General features: G+C 43.5%; 1 protein-coding gene across 1 annotated transcript in view; it reads right to left on the reverse strand.

Moving 5' to 3' along the window:
* Positions 1-15444: 15444 nt before the first annotated feature.
* LOC308289989 (rhodopsin kinase grk7-b-like) overlaps positions 15445-23671 on the reverse strand; it is a gene marked incomplete at both ends in the record, with an annotated part of 26643 nt that continues 18416 nt past the window's right edge. Inside the window, one exon of the mRNA XM_080731768.1 lies at positions 15445-15574. Coding sequence (XP_080587894.1) covers positions 15445-15574 — 130 coding nt within the window. The remainder of the gene's footprint in view (positions 15575-23671) is intronic.

The raw sequence follows: 23671 nt of genomic DNA on the forward strand, positions 1-23671 counted from the left end.
TCCACAGATTATTATCAAAATTATACTTATCTTGTCAAGGTAAGAAGGATACATCAGTAAGTGTTAGCATCCAGTTGAAATACCAAAATCAAAGCTTGTTAGTGTGTAAACACAGATCAAATGTATCTATTGTGATCAGTGCCCATTATAGCCTATACGATATGATCTTATCCATTCTCTTATATATATCTAAATATATAAATATATCTACAATTGCTTTTAGTGTTGTTGCTGATATGTAATGTATTGCATGTCTTGATGAATTGAGTAACCTACGAAGGACCAGAATGGAAACAAGCCGCCCCGGGGCTTTGTATGTTATCCTTATATCCTCATAGCGTAGCTTGTGTCTCAAACTTGGAAATAAAGTATTCAATTAATTAATCAATCAATCAATTAAAGCCCTATTTAAGTGAAATACTATGTAACTTGTTTTTTAATGAATACAATGTTGTTTGGTCTAATCTGTATGGTAGAGTATGTTAATACCAGTAAGACTCCCTAATCGGGAGATAAGCGACCGTAGGTGGCTTATCTCCACAAATAGGGCAAAAATGTGTTATTGGGGTGGTTGCAACTTGTATTTTGTCTCCCTGCACTTCTATTGAGACTTTTAGATCGTCTGAATATCGGGCACGTACCTTTTTGGCGAAGCCCGAACTGGCGAACAGGGGAAAAGAGACCTACCGTAGCGATCTGGCGAAAGAAAAAGGGGAAAAAAAACCTTCTGCATATTTTTCGTCTTTTTCGTTTAATCCTTCTGGACAGGGCGTTTATCGTGCGCTTGCCCAGGCCTTACGGCCTGGGCATAAATATAACGATTGCATTCACCACGGCTTCGTAACTCGCGCGGCCGGCCTGGCCCGCTCTTCGCGGCCACTCGCGCCTGCGGCGCTCGGGGGCGAAGAGCAGGACCAAGGTCCGCTGGCCTTCGCGCCGCTTGCAGTGTCGTGGACAATCGAGCGGCTCCGCCTGGAGCTGCGGCGTCATTTACAATAAAAACAGAGCCATGTTTAAGACAATAAAACGATTTGCCAGATCGCTACGGTAGGTCTCTTTTCCCCTGTTCGCCAGTTCGGGCTTCGCCAGATCAGGACTTTCCCTGAATATCCCCAAGCAGGCAGGCTCTATTAGCTCAATGGTAAACATTTCAGCACTTGCGCAGGAAACCATAGCTTCATATCTGGGGTAGAAGAGGAAAGTTACATAGTGGAGCTTTAAGTCAATAAAATCAGTTTAGGTGGCGTTCATCATTTTCTACAATATTCCTGAGTTCACATGCATGATCCCCTTGGGGGGTTGCGATAGATTCACTGAGGCATCAAGGCATGATTAGGAGACTCAGGGTCTGACCACAAAACTGTTGTGAGTCATGGGTTGTTTAATAGCAGACCATTGTGCTCAATTGATGATCGAGAAAGAGAGCTGGAATATTTGCAATGTTAGTATTTTTATTTGAGAGTTCCATGGCCCACAAATGATTTGTCTTCAGAAGGTCATATACTGTTTACTTTGAAACAAGGAAAGAGAATGATTTACATTCTCTCTCTCTCGCTCGCTCTCTCTCTCTCTCTCTCTCTCTCTCTCTCTCTCTCTCTCTCTCTCTCTCTCTCTCTTTCTTTCTTTCCATCACCCCCCAGCCAGATCTGTATTATAATACCACTGTCTGTCAAATCTTTGTATGTCTTTGTAATAAGTAGCCTCCACAAAGGACCCCCCCACCATCCACCATCTTGTATTTCACGCATTCATCAGGCGTTGCGGCGGCGTGTGGGCCTTGTAATTACTACCTCTTACTTATTGGTTATCATATATCACACACACAGCTATAAACATCCCATGGAGAACAATGGAAGAGCCTTGCCACAGCTTGGCTTGACATTACCATCCCTGAGACGCTGGCTGTCTGAGATTGTTATGGGTGTAATAAGAGACATCTCACACTTAAAGCAATACATCTGGACTGGCATGCTGCTTTTGACAGCGGGTATAATGGTGAATTGTTGGGGGCCTAGCTCATGTAATTATCTCTTTACCCCATTCAGTTTAGCAAGGTTGGATGGTGTCCTTAACTCACAGGAGCCCGAGATAGGCAGTTAGACAAAGAGAAATACGATTTTGTAAATATTTCATTATCAATTTAATGTTTCTCTATAAGGTGACACTCACTTGCTCAGTCACTCACTTCATCAATCATGATGGTAATTCTGTATCTATACTGTACATTAGAAAGAAGGTGCATAATGATCTCACCATTCCAATGCGTATTTGTCCCCACATACTGTATACTTAAATGGCTTTATTGCAATATTGGAACATTTTATTTTTGTTAATGTATGAATATTGTGGGAAATCGTGTTCATGGTTATAGTGGGCAAAACTATATTGCAAAATGAGAGAAAGAGGTACAGTATAATGATGTTCACATAATAGTACATGTTCCTGCATGAATTGGTAGTATGAAGGACAAATCCTATAATTCATATACCGGTTTTAAAGCTTTATACGGTAATTACTAGTTAATTCACAAAATCTGCAGAAGATCTTATATCGCATGTCTTGTTACATTATAGAGACAAAGAACACTGGTGTACATAGTAAATTCTGATGTTAATATAACTCTGACCTATATGGGTCCACTTTTACACTCTCAGAGTTAAATTAACAATACATTTGACCGTGTCTCGGGCAATATGGTGGTTGAGTGTTTGCAGACCGTTGTGAGAAGGAGGACACCAGATCTCCAAACACAGTCCCTTCAAATATGTATAGAATGTGAGGTGCCAATGAGGGCAAAATATTGTGAGAGAATTTCAAAAATAAACGGGATCTCGCAGTTCATATAAGAGGGATTTATTAAAGATATCAAAACTATCCCAAGTTCCAGTGTCAAAATATATGTACAGTGTCGGTATCACGGAGAAAAATAAAGACATCCATCCAATTTAATCTTTCAGCAAACATGGCTTCTAATCCCCAACCCTGGACATTACGCAAGTCCAAAGCCAAAGGAAGCATTTGTGCACTTGTGCGTCATCAGTGTTAGTGTATTACATATAGAGTACACATGTCAATAGTGTATACCTGTATGTGCCTGTGCATTTGAATGCACATACTGTATTTGTGCATTAACACCGGAGAGCTGACACCGAATAGCTCAGTTCGCAAAAGTTAACCTTCTCTCCTTTGTTTTTGAAAGCTGAAATTTCTGGGCACACTCAGGTCCACTCTCAGATGTCCTTGGGGAGCAATGCAGTGGAAAGGAATACTACTGTGTGGTCATACAGCCGTAGTAGAAGGGGTGGGTGTTTGGAATGGCTGGGGCTTTGCACAGAGGGAAAGTGGGGTCAGAGGATTTAGTGGAGTTTAAAGATAACTCTTTCAGGGGAGGGCAGCCTAAAAAAATGATATTAGGCCATTTATCACGCCTTTGAATTATTCACATTTCTGCGGGAGGATTGATGAAAAAATTGTGCCTGTGTGCCAAGCTTGTAGAACTGGAGAAGATGTTGAATGGTATTCTGCTTTCCCAGAATATGAATTCTCAGCAGCCGTCCTGCGTTTGGTGAGCAGAGCACCAGGGTTGATTGTATTTCACTATGGGTCGCAATGCAGCTAAGTGAACGAGTTTAGACTCCAGGCCAGCTTGGAAGGACTAAAATTGGACTTGAGGTGAATGAAGCCAACAAGGTTAAAGGAACAAGTAACATATCTGACTTGAAATAACACAAGCAGTTGCCATTTCTCCTTTCAAGACCTGTCAATCAGCTGTATAGCAATTGTGCTCTCTGGGTGTAAAAAATAAATAATCTCACTTATATTTTCAATATATCCACCAAAGTCTGGTTCGTTGTCGATTAAGCTGACAGAATATGGTGAATCGCTCCAATAGCTGGACTTTTTAATCATTTTCTTTCCCTTGCAATTCTATTTGGGGAAAAATAGTGAAAACTGCATTTGTGTTGAAGTAATCATAGAATGGTCCTGCTGAGTCCATCACTGGCAGTGGATCCTAAGGGTTCTGAACTATTAACCACACAAGCCTTATACCCTATACATCTATATACACCAAATAAAGAAAATAGGCGATCTACAAGCGTCATGACACGTTGTAAGTTGCTATTTTCATGATTTATTATAAAAAAATATATATATTTCTTTATTTTAAACTTGCCCCAAATTTGCCCAAAATAAAGACACAAGGGTTAATGTGGTTAAGGCAGGGGACTGAAGAGAATGTGGTGCCCTGATGGTTGACCATGGTTGGATGAACGAGTGCACCAGGCTGGGAAACCCGCCATGGAGCATGGGTTCAAATCCCAACTCAAGCCAGGCTCTCAGATTTCTCTCTCCTCTCCTCCCCGCCTTCCCCCCCTCTTCAGCGTACTATCGGAAAAACTAATAAAACACCGAAGCGGGGTGGATTGCTCACCCCGCTTTTGAAAAAAAAAGGGGGGAGAGAAAAAAAAGAATGCTGGGGATTACTCCTCACAGCTGTGCAGAATCCTGAGGCCCTTATCTAAGGAGCCGCCACTGCCAAGGTCTGCCCTGTCACAGACTCACACCAGCCTCTAAATCACTCACATGTCCAGGCTGCGAATAGCAGGCCAATAAGCTCAATTAACACCAAAATACTCTGAATCCGTGCCCTTCTGCCACCCGTCACCACCTCCATGGGTGAGGCCTCTCAGATCTCAGTACATGAGAAGACGCCGACAGATCAACCTACCGGAGCTCCCTCCTGACATCCGCCAACACGCATTCAAGCACAAGCATGCGTACGCCCACAAACACAAGCCCATATCCACCACCACACACGGAGTCTGTATCACGCTATCAAGCCGTAGCCGCATACTGCAGCCCGTGCAGGCGCGCGCGCGCTCATGCACACAAACATCCTGCCTATTTTTACACCACAGACCTGGCAAAGCACATGGGAAAACAAGGCCCCTGCACTATCAGTGCATTCAGCGCTGTCTGCTTTTCTCTGTCTGTCCCCGCCTGATGTCTGAGAGGACAGAGACATAAGATAGCTGCCTTGGATAGCTGAAAGATGACTGCTTCAGATAGCTGGAGCAAGCAAAACAACTTGATTATGCTTTTAGCTGTAGACAGCAGCCATTCATATGCCAGACCTTGCATTCCCCCCCAGCGTTCCTTCAGGGTATAATTGTCTGCCGTGTCAAGTTATCAGGTTGTTAAGTCACTCAAGGTTGATAACAATATAGTAGCCTACAACTGTATGATTGAATAATTGTCTGTTGTGTCAAGTTACCAGGTTGTTAAGTCACTCAAGGTTGATAACTACAATATAGTTAGCCTACAACTGAATGATTTAATGAGGACGTCTGTGTACAATGTAATGAGAATGCTTCTCCTAGACTAGAGCCTTTTACTCCCACATTCTCTCTGTTGGGCAATGCTATGTATTTCAGCACATATTTATGTCATGTTAAAACCAAGAGCGTGTTAAAGGGGAGGGGGGCATAGGTGCGGGGGTCTCATCCCATATAATGATGATGAAGCACAAATATCTCCTAACATTTGCCATGGTTCCAGCTGAGATGTGAGAGAAAGAAAGAAAGAGAGAGAGAGAGAGAGAGAGAGAGAGAGAGAGAGAGAGAGAGAGAGAGAGAGAGAGAGAGAGATAGACTGCATGCCAAAGAGAGAGTGAGAACACATGCAAGACAAGGAGAGAGAGAAGGAGCAATTTGCTCTTTGCTATGATGATGATGAGGCACAAATTCTTCTTGCCATTTGTCATGTATTTTCATGTGTTTGACCATTTCAATTACATGCTGCCAGCTGGAGGGAGAGGGGGGGGCACATAGAGAGCAGTGTGTGTGAAAGACAGAGTGCATGCCAGCGAGAGAGCGACAACACATGTTAAGAGAGATAGAGTGAGAGAGAACACATGCTGGACAGAGAGAGAGAGAGAGAGAGAGAGAGAGAGAGAGAGAGAGAGAGAGAGAGAGCAAGGGAGAGTCAGACAGTATAGGCAATAGAAAGTTGGTACACAGTAAATTCCTGAGTGTTAATTTGGCCCGAGTGACTATTATACAGGTTCATTTTTATACTCTCAGAGCTAAATGAACATTCTGGGTTTTACTGTGTAATGTGGGATAGCGGCTAAAGGCAGCGAGCGGCTAAATGACAGGCACAGGGATATCAACTAACCTCCCCCAGCCTTCACCCTCACCCGCTGCCCTTCTCCAGACCCCCATACCCGCCCCCCCGCCCCTTCTACCCCCCTCTGAAGGCTTACCACCAGCAAGGCTGACGAGCCAAACAAGTACTATTTATAACCTGTGGATGGATGAGAGAATCAGGTGGACTCTCCTCTGGAACGAGTCCACATCTGAAGGGTGTCTGGGTCTCTGTGTGTCTGTGTGTGCATGTGTGTGTGTGTGTGTGTGTGTGTGTGTGTGTGTGTGTGTGTGTGTGTGTGTGTGTGTGTGTGTGTGTGTGTGTGTGCATGCCAGTGAGTGTGCGTGCCAGTGAGTTTGTGTGTATGTGTATGTGTGTGTGTGTGTGTGTGTGTGCGCGTGCGCGTGCGTGCGTGTGTGTGTGTGTGTGTTTGTGTGTGCTTGTATTAATGTGAGGGCCAAACGTCCCCATAAATATAATAGAATTTGAGAAATTGACATTGTGAGGACACTATTGCTAGTGCTCACAAGATACCGTAAGTGGTTGTTTTTATGGTAAAAAAAAAAATCACACCCGTGTGAAGTGGAGCTGTGTGTGTGTGTGTGTGTGTGTGTGTGTGTGTGTGTGTGTGTGTGTGTGTGTGTGTGTGTGTGTGTGTGTGTGTGTGTGGATCATGTGTACCGATTTTTGTGACATTTGAAGAAAATATGTAGGAAAAGGAGCAAAAAGTGTGTTTTGGAGAAAATTCAAGATGGCGGAAAATCTATCATGGCGCAAATGGGCGTGGCCTATATGGGGAGATGCGTCATGGCCCAAGGAATCCAGGGAAAAAATATTTTTAATTTCCCGACCTACGGTTCAAGAGTTACAGGCCAAAACGTAAAGTGGGGTGTTATGGCGCCACCATGCGGCCAAATGACACAATTATTTTTTATTTAATCCTTGAAATCATTATGAACCTCCTCTCCAAGTCTTGAAACTCTAGCCCCTATGGTTTGCGAGAGACAAATAATTGAATGTGAGTTTTTGCGATTCCCATTATAAGTCAATGGGGAAAATTAATTCACTAATAAATTAATATCAATTAAACTATAGAACCTTTCTCTTAGAAAAGTAATAGCCCACGATTCCCGAGTAAGCCGGTCGATTTGACATATGGCGCGAGTGTGTGGTGGCAAAACTGTGGGACTAGTGGCGTGCCGAAGTTTAGGAAGTTCAGGCTACATACACACAGACAGACAGACAGACACACACACAGACCCACACAGCCACGTATAGGGAGCCTGTGTTTCACACAGCTCCAAAAAGGAAAGAAAAAAGGTTGGGGTCAGGGACAATATTAGGCAGTATAGAGTATAGGTTTAGAGGTTGGGGTTGGGTTTGGGGTTCGAGTTATGCCTGATTTATCTTTAGTTGTGCTCCCAAAATAGCCAATCTATAAGCTAAGCTATTTTCAGCTTTAGGATTAGTGTTAAAAATGGCCATCCTAAAATATTTATGTCATCACAAGTATAGGCTAATAATACAAACGCATGTGAACGCGTGTGTGAATGCACGCGTGTGTATGTGTATATACGATATGTATTTATGTGTGCATGTCCTTTATGAACATGCAAACGTGTGAGAGACGGGTCATAAGACCTACTGCTCTGCTGTGCTAATGTGTTGCTGCTGGACCACAAATCTCTCAAGTCCTCACAATATGAGTGAGGAACAGAAAGGACAACTGTGACAGTCCAACACAGAACCCGCTGCAAGCTGTCAACAACCAAGCCCTGTTTCACTTCTTGTTATTGACTCACTTATATGGTCTTTTCTCCAATTATCTCAAATAATTATTAGGCCCATTCTGTATTCTTCACAGCAAAAAGCTGTTAATTAACTCTGGAGAGTGAAAGATTATTTGTATTTGTATTTATTGAATATGCTGTACTGTTGCTGATGACATGCATATAAGTCATGGTGGCATTGAAGAAAAGGCAGCGAGGTCTCCAAACTAGAATTGACAGAGTCAATTTTTACAAGTGTGCCTGCAGCTCGCTAAATGCGCAACCTTGTGCAGCGGTTTGGACTGTGAGACCATCCACCAAGTCGTCTGTGTTTCGTTGTGAGAGGGTCGTTCCCCGTGAAAAACACATTCTGGCACGAAACGGTTACGTTTTGCGCGTTTGTGACGCACCCTACGGGTCGAAGTGGAAATGCTTTTGGGGATTCGTTGAGTATGCCACCCCCGACCTTTGGTTGAAATTCAGTGTTGACTCGACGTTTTGTTTGTGATTTATGGCTATTGTTTGCAAAACGGGCCCCTCCCGCTAACTTTGGAATCGCGTTACGAACGAACGGTATGGACTATCGAAATATCCCTTGAGTATGTTCATTGCATGGGTTCCTGGATCATGTGTAGCGCTTTTTGTGACATTTGAAGAAAATATGTGGGAAAAGGAGCAAAAAGTGTGTTTTGGAGAAAATTCAAGATGGCGGAAAATCTATCCTGGCGCAAATGGGCGTGGCCAGTGGTGCTTTGGGATTTTTTTTCCCGGGCGGACGGTCATTTATTGACGTCACGTGCACGCGCGTGCAAGCGCCTCTAGAGGCTATTTAGATAGAAAGGATGTCAGCAGATCTAATGGTAGGAAAACAATAGTTTTCTAGTCTTAATTACATTTGCATTGTTACTTAAGATTTTATGTTCTACTTTCTTTTAATTCATTTAGAAAATACAGCGCTGCAGTAGGATAGAGAAACAAAGTTTGCCTTGAACGAATCTCAAACACTAAATACCACAGTAATGGATGAGGACACACACACACATGCACATGCAGTCACAGCTGGAAACCTAAGTAGGCTATATATCCATAAGAATAGAGGCTTGAGGACGCTCACACATTCACCACCACTAGAAACCTGTTATAGTAGCCACTGATTAAAGTATTGCTAGTTATCGCAGATTCGCGGGGTGGGGGGTTGTCGCGGCTCTCGCGGGGGGGTATGCACGCGTTTACACGATCGTTCACCGTTCGTTCGGTGCCGTCCGTGCGCGTGCATGTGGGGAAATATTTCCGGCCACATGGCGTCCGGTCGCGTCCGGCCCCCAAAGCACTACTGGGCGTGGCCTATATGGGGAGATGCGTCTCGACCCAAGGATTCTAGGGAAAAAAGAATTTCAATTTTCCGATCTACGGTTCAAGAGTTACGGGGCAAAACGTGAAGTGGGCCGTTATAGCGCCACCATGAGGCCGAGTGATGTAATTATTTTTCGATTCATTCTTAAAATCAATATGAATCTCCTCTCCGAGGTTTGAAACTGTACCTCCTATGGTTTGCGAGAGAAAAATACTTGAAAGTGATTTCTTGCATTGTCCCATTATAAGTCAATGGGGACAATTAACACATCGGGTGCCCACGTGGTGTCTACGCGTCAATCTCTTTGATCTTTACGAGTGCCCAACGACGCGTTTGACGCGTTGTACAGTAAACTATACTGTACTGTAGCTACTGCACTTGGCTACCGCGGTGATGAAACAACTCCATTTCCCAACATGCAGCGCGCAATTACGTCACCCGGACGTGCTGTGTGGCTCGTTGACTTCCTGTTTACCGGCTGCACAAAAGTGCTGTTTTCTCCGGATTCCCTTCCTTTTTTCATTTTTTTCTCAAAAGGGCAGCCTCTTCTACATGCCGTAACACAAACACTGTGGCTTAGAAATGATAAAAAACGGTCCTGACTGAAAGAAAAGATTTTCGCGAAATAAACAGGACATACTCGGATTACATTTACTCGGATTACTTTTCTCGCCAGTACTCTCGCCGGTAGGTAAAATGACGCGTTGCCATGGGCACCAGCAAATTAGACGTCAGAGATCACGTGGGCATCCGATGTGTTAAGCGTAGTTTTTTGCCAATTACGTCGGCAAGGTAAGGCAGATCAAAACGAAAGTTACTAGCACACCATTCCCGGCCGAGCCGCACGTTTTGATGTATATTGCGGGGGTGGCGAAAATGGTGCGGCACTAGTAGCGTGCCAAAGTTTTCGTCCGTCAGTCTGTCTGTCTGACATAAGTATGAGCGAGTACAATAAGTGTTTTGCCATTGCATGGCAGGCACACTTAATTATTGGATCTAACTGAATGGCCGAAATCACCATCCCATGAAACCTGCCACTACACAGAATATGTATTTGTGTAAAACATTTATTTGACATTTCTGCTTTATTTTGATAGTGACAGCCAGAAAGACAGGGAATGTGGGGGAGAGAGGGGAATGGCCTTGGGTCAGGTTCGAACCCAGGCCAGCCGCAGGAAGGATCGCATGCAGTCTTACCAGGTGAGCCCCCGGGGTGCCCTGTGCAGTGCTATTTTTAAACTCTCCGGGTTGACACTCAGGAATTTTGCAGAGTTTAAGAATGTAATTGGTATTTCAGCTACGTCTGTGAAGAAAGACGACAAAAGTGGAGTGCCGGACAGCTGTGACATGAACTCACTCAAATTTGATTGCACAAAATGTTCAGCAGGCTATCGTTCATTTTCCAAGATCATTTCTTATAAAAGCCTGCATTTTTATTTTACATTACAAACCAATGATAAGCAATATGTCTCTTCAAGTTGGTTGCTATAACAAACAATGGTGTGCATCACAAGCCAATAGTTGTTGAGGTGTAAGGCTAGACCCACGCTAACATTGGACAGCTAATAGGCTCATCCATCATGGAGGAAATGAGACAGGCTCCTCTACTCTCTCCTCTCAGCTCTGCATGAGCCAGCCTGCTTCAGCCAACTCCTCTGCCCAGATGCACGCACACACTTAAGGGCACTATTATTGGGAAGTTCTACCGGGCTATCCTCTCTTTATTATTACAAGTGAACAAGGGGGCCCTTCATAGTTATAGTTACTGTAATGTAATTTATCCAGTGTCACATTTCGGAATAAAACACCCAAAAATGAAGCGAGAGCAGCGAGAAGGTCAGTGTGGTTTGAAACCCCCAAACCTCAGGCCTCCCTGAGCGGCCGGCACACGGAACCATGGGCCAGAGGGTCATGAGGAGGCCTATTCATTTCTGGGTCTGCTTTGACATGGGTGAAAACACAGATCCATCACTGAGACCGTTTAGGAAACCTCTTGTTCTTACACATTGTTCCCTGCTCAATAATATGCTGGCCATGTCCCCAGAACATTTCACTTGCATGGTTTGAGGTGGTGATTGCAGGGTGTGAGATTAAGCAGGGCTCTTTTAAGGTCTGATTGGCCGTATTGGCCTCCTATAAGGAGGATGTAGAACACAGTACATGCGGTACAGCAGGGGTCTTCAACGTTTTCAGGCCAAGGACCCCTTAGTTGAGAGAGAGATGAAGCAGGGACCCCCAGATTCCATATATAGTTTCATCGTTTGACAGCAAAATCATCAGTGTATTTTGGATTCATGTCAATTTGTGTTTTCAGATATTTAACCACTTGAGCCGACATTACCTAATAAACTTGACCTTTTACTCTGTACTTAGTCTGCTCTTTTCCCCCTCTACCCCAAACCTCTTTGCCGAAAATAGCCAATCTACAAGCTTGAGCCTCGAGCTTGTAGATCTGCTATTTTTGGCTACAGTTGTCAGTATATGGACACTAGGGTGCAAGTTGTTAATATAAAAATCAAACCTCGGTTCGAAGTGAAGTGGTGAATCTTAGTATAGAATTGTCTGGAGAGCCGGTATGACAGCCGGTATAATAGGTTTTAAAAAAATATATAAAAAGTCCTGCTTGCTGGTCTCTTAGTTGTTTGTCAACTGCATCCCTCTATAATTATTTCAGTTTCTGTTATCTTTGTGGCCTACTAAATTTTTCAACTTCTGCTAGATTTTCAATGTATTTAATCTTGTCTGCCTTAATGCTCCTTTTTGAGCGGTGGTCACAACGCTCCTATACGTGGCCGTGTGTGTGGGTCTCCGTCCGTGTCTGTCTGTCTGTCTGTCTGTATGTAGCCTAAACTTCGGCACGTAACTAGTGCCGCACCATTTACGCCACTCGCGCAATATATACATCAAAATGTGCTGCTCGGCCGGGAATGGTGTTCTATTACCTTTCGTTCCGATCCGCCTTACCATGCCGACGTAATCGGCAAAAAACGACGCTTAATTGTCCCCATTGACTTATAATGGGACAATGCAAGAAATCACTTTCAAGTATTTTTCTCTCGTAAACCATAGGAGCTACAGTTTCAAACCTCGGAGAGGAGATTCATAATGATTTTAAGAATGAATCGAAAAATAATTACATCACTCGGCCTCATGGTGGCGCTATAACGGCCCACTTTACGTTTTGGCCCGTAACTCTTGAACCGTAGATCGGAAAATTAAAATTCTTTTTTCCCTGGATTCCTTGGGTCAAGACGCATATCCCCATATAGGCCACGCCCATTTGCGCCAGGATAGATTTTCCGCCATCTTGAATTTTCTCCAAAACACACTTTTTGCTCCTTTTCCTACATATTTTCTTCAAATGTCACAAAAATCGGTACACATGATCTATGAGGTGGGTAAACCACCGCTCAGTTCACATGGGTGTGATTTTTGGAGCTGTGTGAAGCACAGGCTCCCTATACGTGGCCGTGTGGGTCTGTCTGTCTGTCTGTCTGTCTGTGTGTGTGTGTGTCTGTGTGTATGTAGCCTGAACTTCCTAAACTTCGGCACGCTACTAGTCCCACAGTTTTGCCACCACACACTCGCGCCATATGTCAAATCGACCGGCTTACTCGGGAATCGTGGGCTAGTAACTTGCTAAGAGAAAGGTTCAATAGTTTAATTGATATTAATTTATTAGTGAATTAATTTTCCCCATTGACTTATAATGGGAATCGCAAAAACTCACATTCAATTATTTGTCTCTCGCAAACCATAGGGGCTAGAGTTTCAAGACTTGGAGAGGAGGTTCATAATGATTTCAAGGATTAAATAAAAAATAATTGTGTCATTTGGCCGCATGGTGGCGCCATACCACCCCACTTTACGTTTTGGCCTGTAACTCTTGAACCGTAGGTCGGAAAATTAAAAATATTTTTTCCCTGGATTCATTGGGTCATGACGCATCTCCCCATATAGGCCACGCCCATTTGCGCCATGATAGATTTTCCGCCATCTTGAATTTTCTCCAAAACACACTTTTTGCTCCTTTTCCTACATATTTTCTTCAAATGTCACAAAAATCGGTACACATGATCCACACACACACACACACACACACACACACACACACACACACACACACACACACACACACACACACACAGCTCCACTTCACACGGGTGTGATTTTTGGAGCTGTGTGAAGCACAGGCTCCCTATACGTGGCCGTGTGGGTCTGTCTGTGTGTCTGTCTGTGTGTGTGTCTGTATGTAGCCTGAACTTCCTAAACTTCGGCACGCTACTAGTCCCACAGTTTTGCCACCACACACTCGCGCCATATGTCAAATCGACCGGCTTACTCGGGAATCGTGGGCTAGTAACTTGCTAAGAGAAAGGTTCAATAGTTTAATTGATATTAATTTATTAGTGAATTAATTTTCCCCATTGACTTATAATGGGAATCGCAAAAACTCACATTCAATTATTTGTCTCTCGCAAACCATAGGGGCTAGAGTTTCAAGACTTGGAGAGGAGGTTCATAATGATTTCAAGGATTAAATAAAAAATAATTGTGTCATTTGGCCGCATGGTGGCGCCATAACACCCCACTTTACGTTTTGGCCTGTAACTCTTGAACCGTAGGTCGGAAAATTAAAAATATTTTTTCCCTGGATTCCTTGGGTCATGACGCATCTCCCCATATAGGCCACGCCCATTTGCGCCATGATAGATTTTCCGCCATCTTGAATTTTCTCCAAAACACACTTTTTGCTCCTTTTCCTACATATTTTCTTCAAATGTCACAAAAATCGGTACACATGATCCACACACACACACACACACACACACACACACACACACACACACACACACACACACACACACACACACAGCTCCACTTCACACAGGTGTGATTTTTACCATTCTGTTAGCATCTGTATATTCTTATTGTGCCTTTGCTTTTGCTCTTATGCGGCTATTTGTCATTGCTGCAATAGGTGAGACCTATTGCATGTACAAGACAGATAAAACCTGAAGGCCAAATTATCATGTGAAGCTTGACCAATCCTCAAAGTATCCATTCATCTGACCGGGAGGGACACCGCACCGCGCACACATATTCTGGACGTACAGGACAGATAAAGCCTATTCATTCTGAACTGAAATGACCATATATGGACATGGGACACACATTTTGCTTTTTGAAAAAGCCTATTCATTCTGGACTGATATTTTGCACGTACGGGACAGGAAAAACCTGTTCATTCTGGCCTGGAGTGACCATATATGGACATGAGGTGACATACATTGTGTTTTTGAAAAACCCTGTTCATTCTGGACTGAGATCACCATATATGGTAATTAAACGGACATTCTGTTTTTGAAAAAGCCTGTTCATTCTGGACTAAAATGACCATATATGGGCGTGATACACACAAAGCCACTCATTGAAGCGGTGAAAACAAAAAGCAAAGGCACACACATTTGGAGGACCCCCTGTAGTAACTCTGAGGACCCCCTAGGGGTCCCGGACCCCCTGTTGAAGACCCCTGCTGTACAGCATGCCTGGAGGATGCCTCATCATCATGATCCCTCATTTCAGGTGAGGAACTTTGTTGACACACTAAAACGACAGGACACCACATAAACTAATCTGTCAGACTTCGTCGTGAGGATTTTGTGATGCACACCAAGCTTAGATTTTTGTTGAACCAAGTCTAAAAAGGATATCATTGGCAATTAATTAATATAGTATATCGTCACTGTCGGGCAGAAACCTTGTATCTCCAAGTTCCAAGTTTGTAGTTTTTTCACCAAGTAAAGCTCTGCTTCATCATACAAGGCTTTCGCACAAAAGTAGTGAAAACAGCCGATCTAGATCTACTGTTTTCACTAGTTTACTTCATTTTTAAAATGATAAATACAAAACGAACAGTCTTGGACATACAAGGTTTCCACCCGACAACGACGATATACATTACAGGACTGATGCCACTGGTCTAGATGCAGACAAACAAACGCGCACAAACGCACACACACACACACGCACACACGCACACACGCACACACACGACATCTTGATGGGAAAAAAAGACCCCTTTGATTTGGTCCCAAGTGCTATAACCAGAAGTCTGTGTGTTTTCCTTAAAGGAGGAAAATCATAAAAAAGGCCCAGGTTCCTAAATTACTGTCACTCAAAGGGCTCCTTTCTCTGCCTGTCTCCCTCCACCTCGCCTCCCGCCAGCCCTGCAGACTCCAACCCCTTCCTGCTTCCACGGGCAGCAATGGGGGCTTTCTCTTGTTTCCTGGTGCTGGCGCTGCTGGATAAACACACAACCTCCCCCTCGTATAAAGGCTCAATTCTTCTCCATCATGTTTAAATATGGATACAAAGAGAAACTTGTATGATAATTTTTGGCATATGGTGGTGGGGGCCAGGGGGCATAGGTAGGGTGTTTGTGCGTGCGTGCATGCGTGCGTGTGTGTGTGTGTTGTGTGTGCATGTGCGTGTGTGTGTGTGTGTCTTGGGGGCCTGGTAAGGGGTGGGGGGTGGTGGTAAGCCAGACAGTGTTATGCCTTGTTCTGATACATGTACAGTATAAGATTTCGATGTCGTTTTTGTGTTTCGTACAAGACTGGACGCATGCAAAGAGTGAGTGAGCGAGCAGCAGATTGTGCTCCAACGTGCCTGAAAATGAGAGTTTTACCAAAATGTTGCTTCGTTGAGTCACATGCTTCTCTGATAAGCGTCTAGCCGTCTACATGGTTTGAGGCAACAGCCAACAGTACTGTTCTGGAGGTTTGGGTGGGTGTATATTAGAAACACTGTTGCATTGAAACATTAAATTAAGATGTTATATTAGCATGCTTAAACTGGAGGCGATCCCTCCTCCTTGCCGATGGTCTATTCTCAAATACAGTGCTATCTTTCATCTTTGATTCCATGATGGAGTAGTGGAACCAGAGATTCACCGTGCCGAATCTGGCTCCTGGGTTGGAACATGCCAGAGATGATATAGATACTCTTCTTGATATCTGATGGCCTGCTGGTAGCCTCTAGATCACCTTACTAACCCTGTGCCAGCACCACCACAGGGCAAGTACAGGCCCCGTCAGAGAATGATAGCACTGTTCAGGGATGCCTCTGACATGAGCGCAGCCTCCATCAGTACAATAAGGGACTTGCTGGCATGGAAATAGTATTGTTTTGTCTTTGTTCCTTTTTTTCAAGGGAACCATCTTTTCAAAATAAGCGTAATGTGTCGTAAAAAAAATTTGGACGCATTCGCTCAGTTAATCAACAGACATTTAAATCGTTTTCAGGCTATCAAACATAAAATAATATATACTGTGCCTCATTTTCCAAAGCTGCGCTATGTAACCTTTCTCTTCTACCCCGGATTTGAACACGGTTTCATGCACAACTGCTGAAATGTTGGATGGCCGTGCCAGGCTAGAAATGTTTACCATTGAGCTAATAGAGCCTGCCTGCTTGCTCAGGGGATACACTGAATATCGACCATCGGATCAACATTCGTGTCAGGTCCTGTGTGTGAAACACATTTATAATGATAAATGTGCGCGATGTGAGACGGAAACGGAAGTGAGGAGGAGGCTTCACTTCCGCTTTAACTGGGTACTCATCATTCTTCTTACGTCCAGACTGTATGACGGGAGCATTTCCAAATCGCGGAGTCAACAGTCTGGCCACGCGAGACTAACCAGAATGGAACAGAGCATTAGTATTATTGGTAACACCTGTGAAGGAAGTGAGAAGGGACCCAACTTCCCTCCAAAATGGCTGCTGTGCATATATAGCCTATTATGTGTAAAAGAGTTGTTTCAAGTCCAGTGACCATATTAGGGACTATAGCATTGAGTCCCAGGATTGTTTTTGGATCAAGTGGACATGTAGACTGCTGAGACAGTGACAGGAGGGATCCATGGCATCATCGGCGAGGATTCCTTTAGTACGCTCGCTGGTCCAAAGTCAATGCACCAGTGGTTGTTTACTTCTGCATCATTGACCTAAGCCTGTTTTCCAAGAACCCTGGTTTAAATGATGTCACTTTCCTCGGATTCCATGCCATTTATTGTTGCTGCAAGCTAAAGTTAGATAGGAATATCAGACTGAACAGCAAAGTTCCAGGGACGTTTAGACTCTCATTCAGTTTTGTATTATCTAACTGTCAAAAATAGAATAAAATAAAAATAATGCTCATTTTGATAAAAGTTCATATCAAACTTAAACTTCACCTGACTGAATACATCATTGCATTGAATCTTTAAGGATATGCATAATTTGACACTTCAGTGACTGCTGTCACTTGTTAAGACTGGCAACGAAAGGTAGAGGAGAGGCAAAGACTAACTGGCTCAGATTGAGTTGGCACCAGGATTCCAGGGTGAGACCACTGATAAAACAGGATCAGCTTGGATTTAAGTTAGATTGACAGTGTCAATCTAACAAGGGGTGGGTGTCACAAGGCCAACAAAAAAGGACAGCCAGGCGCCACCGCTAAGGAGGTGAAAAGGGATGAGATGTGAAGTTTGGGGTGATATAATGAAAATATTGCAGAGCTGCAAAGCATGGTAACACAAGAAGGTGGCGGTTAGAATAATAGTCTTTTCTTTCTTGTACGATAGAGTCTGGCACTTTATTGCTCACTGCAGGAGTAAGCACTGTTGACATGCTACGATTTATAGAGTAGAGATGCCAGTGAAAGTCTCTGTTCTGAGAACAGTATACCTCAGTTCGGTATTAGCTGGTTTTGTTTGCATCAATGTGAGGGATACCTGTGATGATTGGCAGCACAGAGCATGGAGGTAATAAGCAGTTCATTCTTTTAGCTGTCAGACCATAAAGCACACATTCACTGGCAGCCAGAGGACACAGGGTATTTTGATCTGCTGAAGAGGGCATATAAAATACTGTTTCTTTTGTAATTGTCCCAAAAGCCAATGCGGTATTTTAATCCACTTACACTTCATCCCTGTACCTAGATCTTAGAACCCCAAGCTTCTGGCAACATGACACAGAGTTTTTATGAAGCTGAATCTTTTCCATCTTCACCCATATTCCACCACGAATGTTTGTATTTTTGTTGAATATTGAAATCTGCACGTCTAAAGGGGCCTAAACACACCCACGCAAAGGTAACTACTTACAATCAGAGCTACAGTGAAGTTGAGTAACTACATTTGACCACCATCCAAATACAGTACAGCATGCAGGGTTCAGAAAACCCCTTTCAAAGAACATGTTTTCCTATTCACATTGGCCATATTTATGCTGTTGATATTTCACACTCCTCGCTATCTGCCAGTGACCTTGTGCACATCAATCTTTCATGCTTTTGGAACAAAATAACACCCCAACCAGCTTGTGACTCCAAATGCTCCCTGTGCATATTCATCAAAGTAAAGGAAACCACATGAGCACAGACACAGAATGGCTACACTGTAAGCCGTTTCTCAAACATATCCATCACAGGCAGCGGGAAGTTGGGAACTCAGAGGTGTCTTTATTTGGGGGAGATCTGGACCAGCAGTGACCCGTTGAAGTCATTCTGATTAGTTCACTCTGGCTGCTTAGTTCATATTTCACTGCCTATGTTGCAGAGAATAGGACAGTGTGCAGGTGATAAAGGTATACATGTTTGTGTGTTTTTCTGTCTCTCTGTGTCTAGCGGGTCAACCATGAAAACGTGCATCACATACCCTCATCCAGTGGATAGGCAGAGGTGATTAGGAGGGAGGGGGAAGGAGAAGTCGGGAGGATGTGAGATAAAATACCCCTATGCCATACTGTACTGGAAGGAAACCGATCTTGGAGATAATAGAGATCTAAAAGGCTGATGTTTCAGGTTTCTAACTGTCAACTCTGGCTCATGGCATCCTGATTTGTACAGTAGAAATGAAAGAGAAGCCACGAATACGTTTGACATGTGGAGGAGATACGGTCAACGAGAAAGGCAGGAAGTAACACACAAGGGATTCAATGTTTCCAGTGAGATTTGTAAGAAGACTTTTAAGCTGTCTGTTTGGCTTGGAGTGTAATACGGTCTGCTCAGCCCAGATGCTCACAATGTTGAATATGAGTCTGATTTCTAAGTGTCGTGCCATTGAAAGCACTGGAGGTCCCAACAGCTCTCAATACTTCCTGTTACAATATCAAATAGGGCCATGTTGTTTGGCACCACCATCCTAAACTGTAGACAGATTCTTGGCGGAAAATGTTTTTCATCAAATTTGAGATCACTGTGGGCTGAAAAGAAAAGCATTCCGACCTTCTCTATGTCATAACTTTTTACAGATATGCAGCAAGATTAAAGAAAGTAAAGGGAACACCATCACATTTCAGAATTCAATAACACTATGCCAGCAGCTAGGCGATTATTGAGTTTGGGCATATAGATTTACATGTCTGCTTTGTAGAACAGAGAGGAGACTATTCCTATTCTTTAGCCTACGTCCCATCTGAAATCAGCATCTTGGTTCTTTTGCTCAAGTTCACAAATATACATAAAATTATGTATTCTGCATTTAACCACTGTCCGATTTAAATTCACCTAGACTTACTAATTCCCTCATTATGACTATATGGGTACTGTGATAATGCATCTACTTAATTAAAACCGGCTAATGGGAGGGCAGGCGGACCATGTCACTCTGACTCAGACATAACCATAAACAATACCTGATAGTTAGGCCCATATATAGAGAGGTAGGCTGAGAAACTCTGAGAAACACGGAACACACGCTGACATTCCACACTCCAAGACCTAAAGAACATTGGAGTGAGATGGCAGGAAGCAAAAGCCCAGGCCCAGAAGAGAGTGAGATGGAGCCTTATGTTCCTCAACAACGGCCACGTCACTCTGACTCATAAATAACCATAAACAACCCTGAAACGCCCATATATAGGCAGGACCACAGCCACATCACTCCAATGCATGGCATTATGGCTCAGATACAACCATAAACAAACGTGATACACCCATATATAGGCACCCACTGCCCATATATAGGCATGGCATTATGACTCAGATATAACCATAAACAAACCTGATACGCCCATATATAGGCATATAAGCAAGCATACCTGTTTGTCCGGGGCCAGAGATTGTGTGTGGGGAGGGGGGGGGGGGGTCATGTTTGTACAACAATTTATAGCATTTATAGCATTTGAAATTGCTTATGGCTCTTTGCTGTTAATAGGGGACCTCAGTGTGTAACTTTTGAAAGCAATCATAATCGTAATGAAATACGAAAATAGTTTGTCACATATGACTCCAGAGATTGACTCCAGGCGAATTGTGTGTGTCTTGGACAAAATCTGTTGGAGTTGCATCCTGATCCAAGGAATCCAGGGAAACATATTTTTTATTATATGACCTACGGTTCCAGAGTCATAGGCCAAAATTATAGCCTGTTATAGAGCCAACATCAAGCCAATTTGAAATAATTGGGGCAGAGGTTCTTCGTTGGCCTACTGGGAGTGTGCGTGCAAAGTTTGACTCGGATCGGTCCAGTGGTGTCCACGACTAGCTGTACACAGACACATACACCTTCACGGACGGACAGATGGATGGAGACACACCGCTAAAACATGATCTCTGCCTGCTGGTCTATCCGCCTGGCGGAGATAATAAAACTAAATTAAAAAAGAGCAAATTAATATTACACTGTTTATTCAGATTTCAGTCTACCCATAATCTACTTGGAATCAACCTTTGTTTATCCATGTGTGGGCCTGGGTTAAGCAGATATGAGTTATTGCACACCTTCACGGACAGAAGAGTTTTAGGGATTTGGAATTCCTCATTCACGTTTTTTGGGGGTGATGTTGCTTGGCGGGAGCCTGGAGGTGAATGCTGCGCCTGTTGATTTACAGCACGTGTTTCACCGTTTCCCCCTGGCGTGGGAGGGGCCCCGGCTTGTGGCTAGGAGGGCTCTCATCCAATCAGAGCAGGTTGTGGTTCTGTGGGGAGGGATTCTGAAGTCTAATAAAGCTCCAGTATGTCTGAGAGCAGGAGGGCCCCACTCCAGAGGGGGGGATTCAATCTGTCATGGCCTATCAGCAGAGACCTAAAGCACGGCGATGGCTGTATTCCTAATAGCTCACAGGGGCAGCGTTTGTTACCGGCGGGTCTGAAGCACAGCCGCTAGCTGCTCACCGCCTCTCCCGGGGTCTCACATTAGGAAAGAAGGCCTGCAGACTATTTCACAAACAAAAGATACAGAGATGTGCTAAAGCCCCATACGCCTGTTCTGTAACGGTTGACATGGCTTAACAGAAAACTGTGTTTGCTTACAGTAAGAGGCAACTGACGTTGACTGACAGACATGTCAAAAGTAGACCACAGGGAGTGTTGCACATAAAACCCTCCAGTGTTCATTTATTCCTCTTCAATTATGCTTCCGGGCGGTCCATATGTCCGTATGACTGTCTGTCCATATGTCCATATCGGTACTTTCATCCGTCCTTCTGTTTGTCTGTCCATCCATCCATCCATCCATCCATCCCATTTTCACGAACACGATATCTCAGGAAAAGCTGAATTTCTTCTCTCTTCTTCTTTTGCATAAACATCGACTTGAATGGAGACGTTGGTTGTCAAAGGTCAAGGTCAAACAGACAGCCGGAAAACAGACGGCACCGAACGTAGTACTTGTGAGCTCTGCTGACGCAAGTAATAATAATATTGTATATTGGACCTGAAGTCTGGTGGCCGTGGCACACCAATGCACCTGGAGGTTGTTGAACCTCCTCTTAGTATAGCGTATAGTTGATTAATTCCCTTTGTCTTGTGTGGCTTTGTTCCCAATGGATTCCTCCATCACACTTGCAATTTCCCAGAATTGCACCTTTCTAGTTGTGAATTACATTTTACACAAATTCTAATGGGATGAAATTATGATTTTGGGCATTAACACTCATTATATATTTTTGAGCAGTACTAACCGCTCCTACATCTGGCTTGTCTGTTTGTATGTATGTATGTATGTATGTATGAACATATTTATATCCCACACTTGGCTCATTGGCCAAGCTTTGTGGGATGCTTAATGAAATGAAGACGCACCGCTCACTTCAAAAAAGCACCGCTCACTTCACACTGGGTGTGATTTTTATTATAATTATGTATGACAACTTTTATATATATATAACAACATTTATGTAAACTTAAGTACTGGTCATAATGCATTATAAGCTCAGTGCTTCCCTCAGTGCTCCTGTCATATGGTGCTTGCTATGTTGCTTCCTTGTCATCTATGGTGTTTGCTATGTTGCTTCTATGTCATCTATGGTGCTTCCTATGATACCTCACTGTCATATGGTGCTTCCTATGGTGCTTCTCTGTCATCTATGGTGCTTCTCTGTCATCTATGGTGCTTCTCTGTCATCTATGGTGCTTCCCTGTCATCTATGGTGCTTCTATGTCATCTATGGTGCTTCCTATGATACCTCACTGTCATATGGTGCTTCCTATGGTGCTTCTCTGTCATCTATGGTGCTTCTCTGTCATCTATGGTGCTTCTCTGTCATCTATGGTGCTTCCCTGTCATCTATGGTGCTTCCCTGTCATCTATGGTGCTTCCTAGTGCACCAGACTGTAGAACTCCAGGAATGCAGTTTACCGTCTTCTCATGTTTCTCATTGTTTTTCACTTATTTATTCCATGAATGCCAATCTGCCCCCTTATAGAATCAGCAGCTTTAATTTAGAAGATCGTTCTTTTTTGTTTTGTTTTAGTGCATTGTCCCAAATCTGACTAAAATACACCTTTATAACCCTAACCCTAACCCTAACTGCTTTGATTACAATTAAAGGACCTCAATGGCAAAAAGCGCTCATAAATTCTATATAAGTCTACATTTCGTCTTGGTGTGGTTCTGGCCTCCCAGTCAACCTGCATATGAGCTTGTGATGTCATATCCTGCTTCCTATAAAAGCCATGTTTGTTCAGTTTTTGCTTAGTCACCCTGAAGAAGGCATTATTTGCCGCAACGCGTAGGTGATTTTTTTTAGCCCTAAAATAAAGGCTTTTTAACTGTCCCTCAAGAGTGCCTTGGTCTAACTTTTTTTAAGCACTCATAAATGTTTGCCGTTTTATTCGTTTAACAGATATGAGCAAATATAATTATGTTCATGTAATGCATTTTGTCATTAAAAACTTCAATCGATTAAGCTTTTGCCTGATGTTTCTATATGACCATATAAGATTAAGTAAGTAGCCTATTACTGTTGACAGACATGCCTTTCCTATCTGCAACCTTGCCCATCCCCTCAATGGCCTCCACTATGTTCTCTATGTGCAGAGGAACTCTAACTTGGCTCACTCAAAGATCTAATAGAGGTCTTCCCTTTTGGTCATAAAGGACACTTTATACAGCTGTGTAGCTGTGACCCC

Source organism: Nannobrachium achirus (assembly GCF_963921795.1).
Source record: "Nannobrachium achirus genome assembly, chromosome: 8".
In the NCBI taxonomy this organism is placed as follows: domain Eukaryota; kingdom Metazoa; phylum Chordata; class Actinopteri; order Myctophiformes; family Myctophidae; genus Nannobrachium; species Nannobrachium achirus.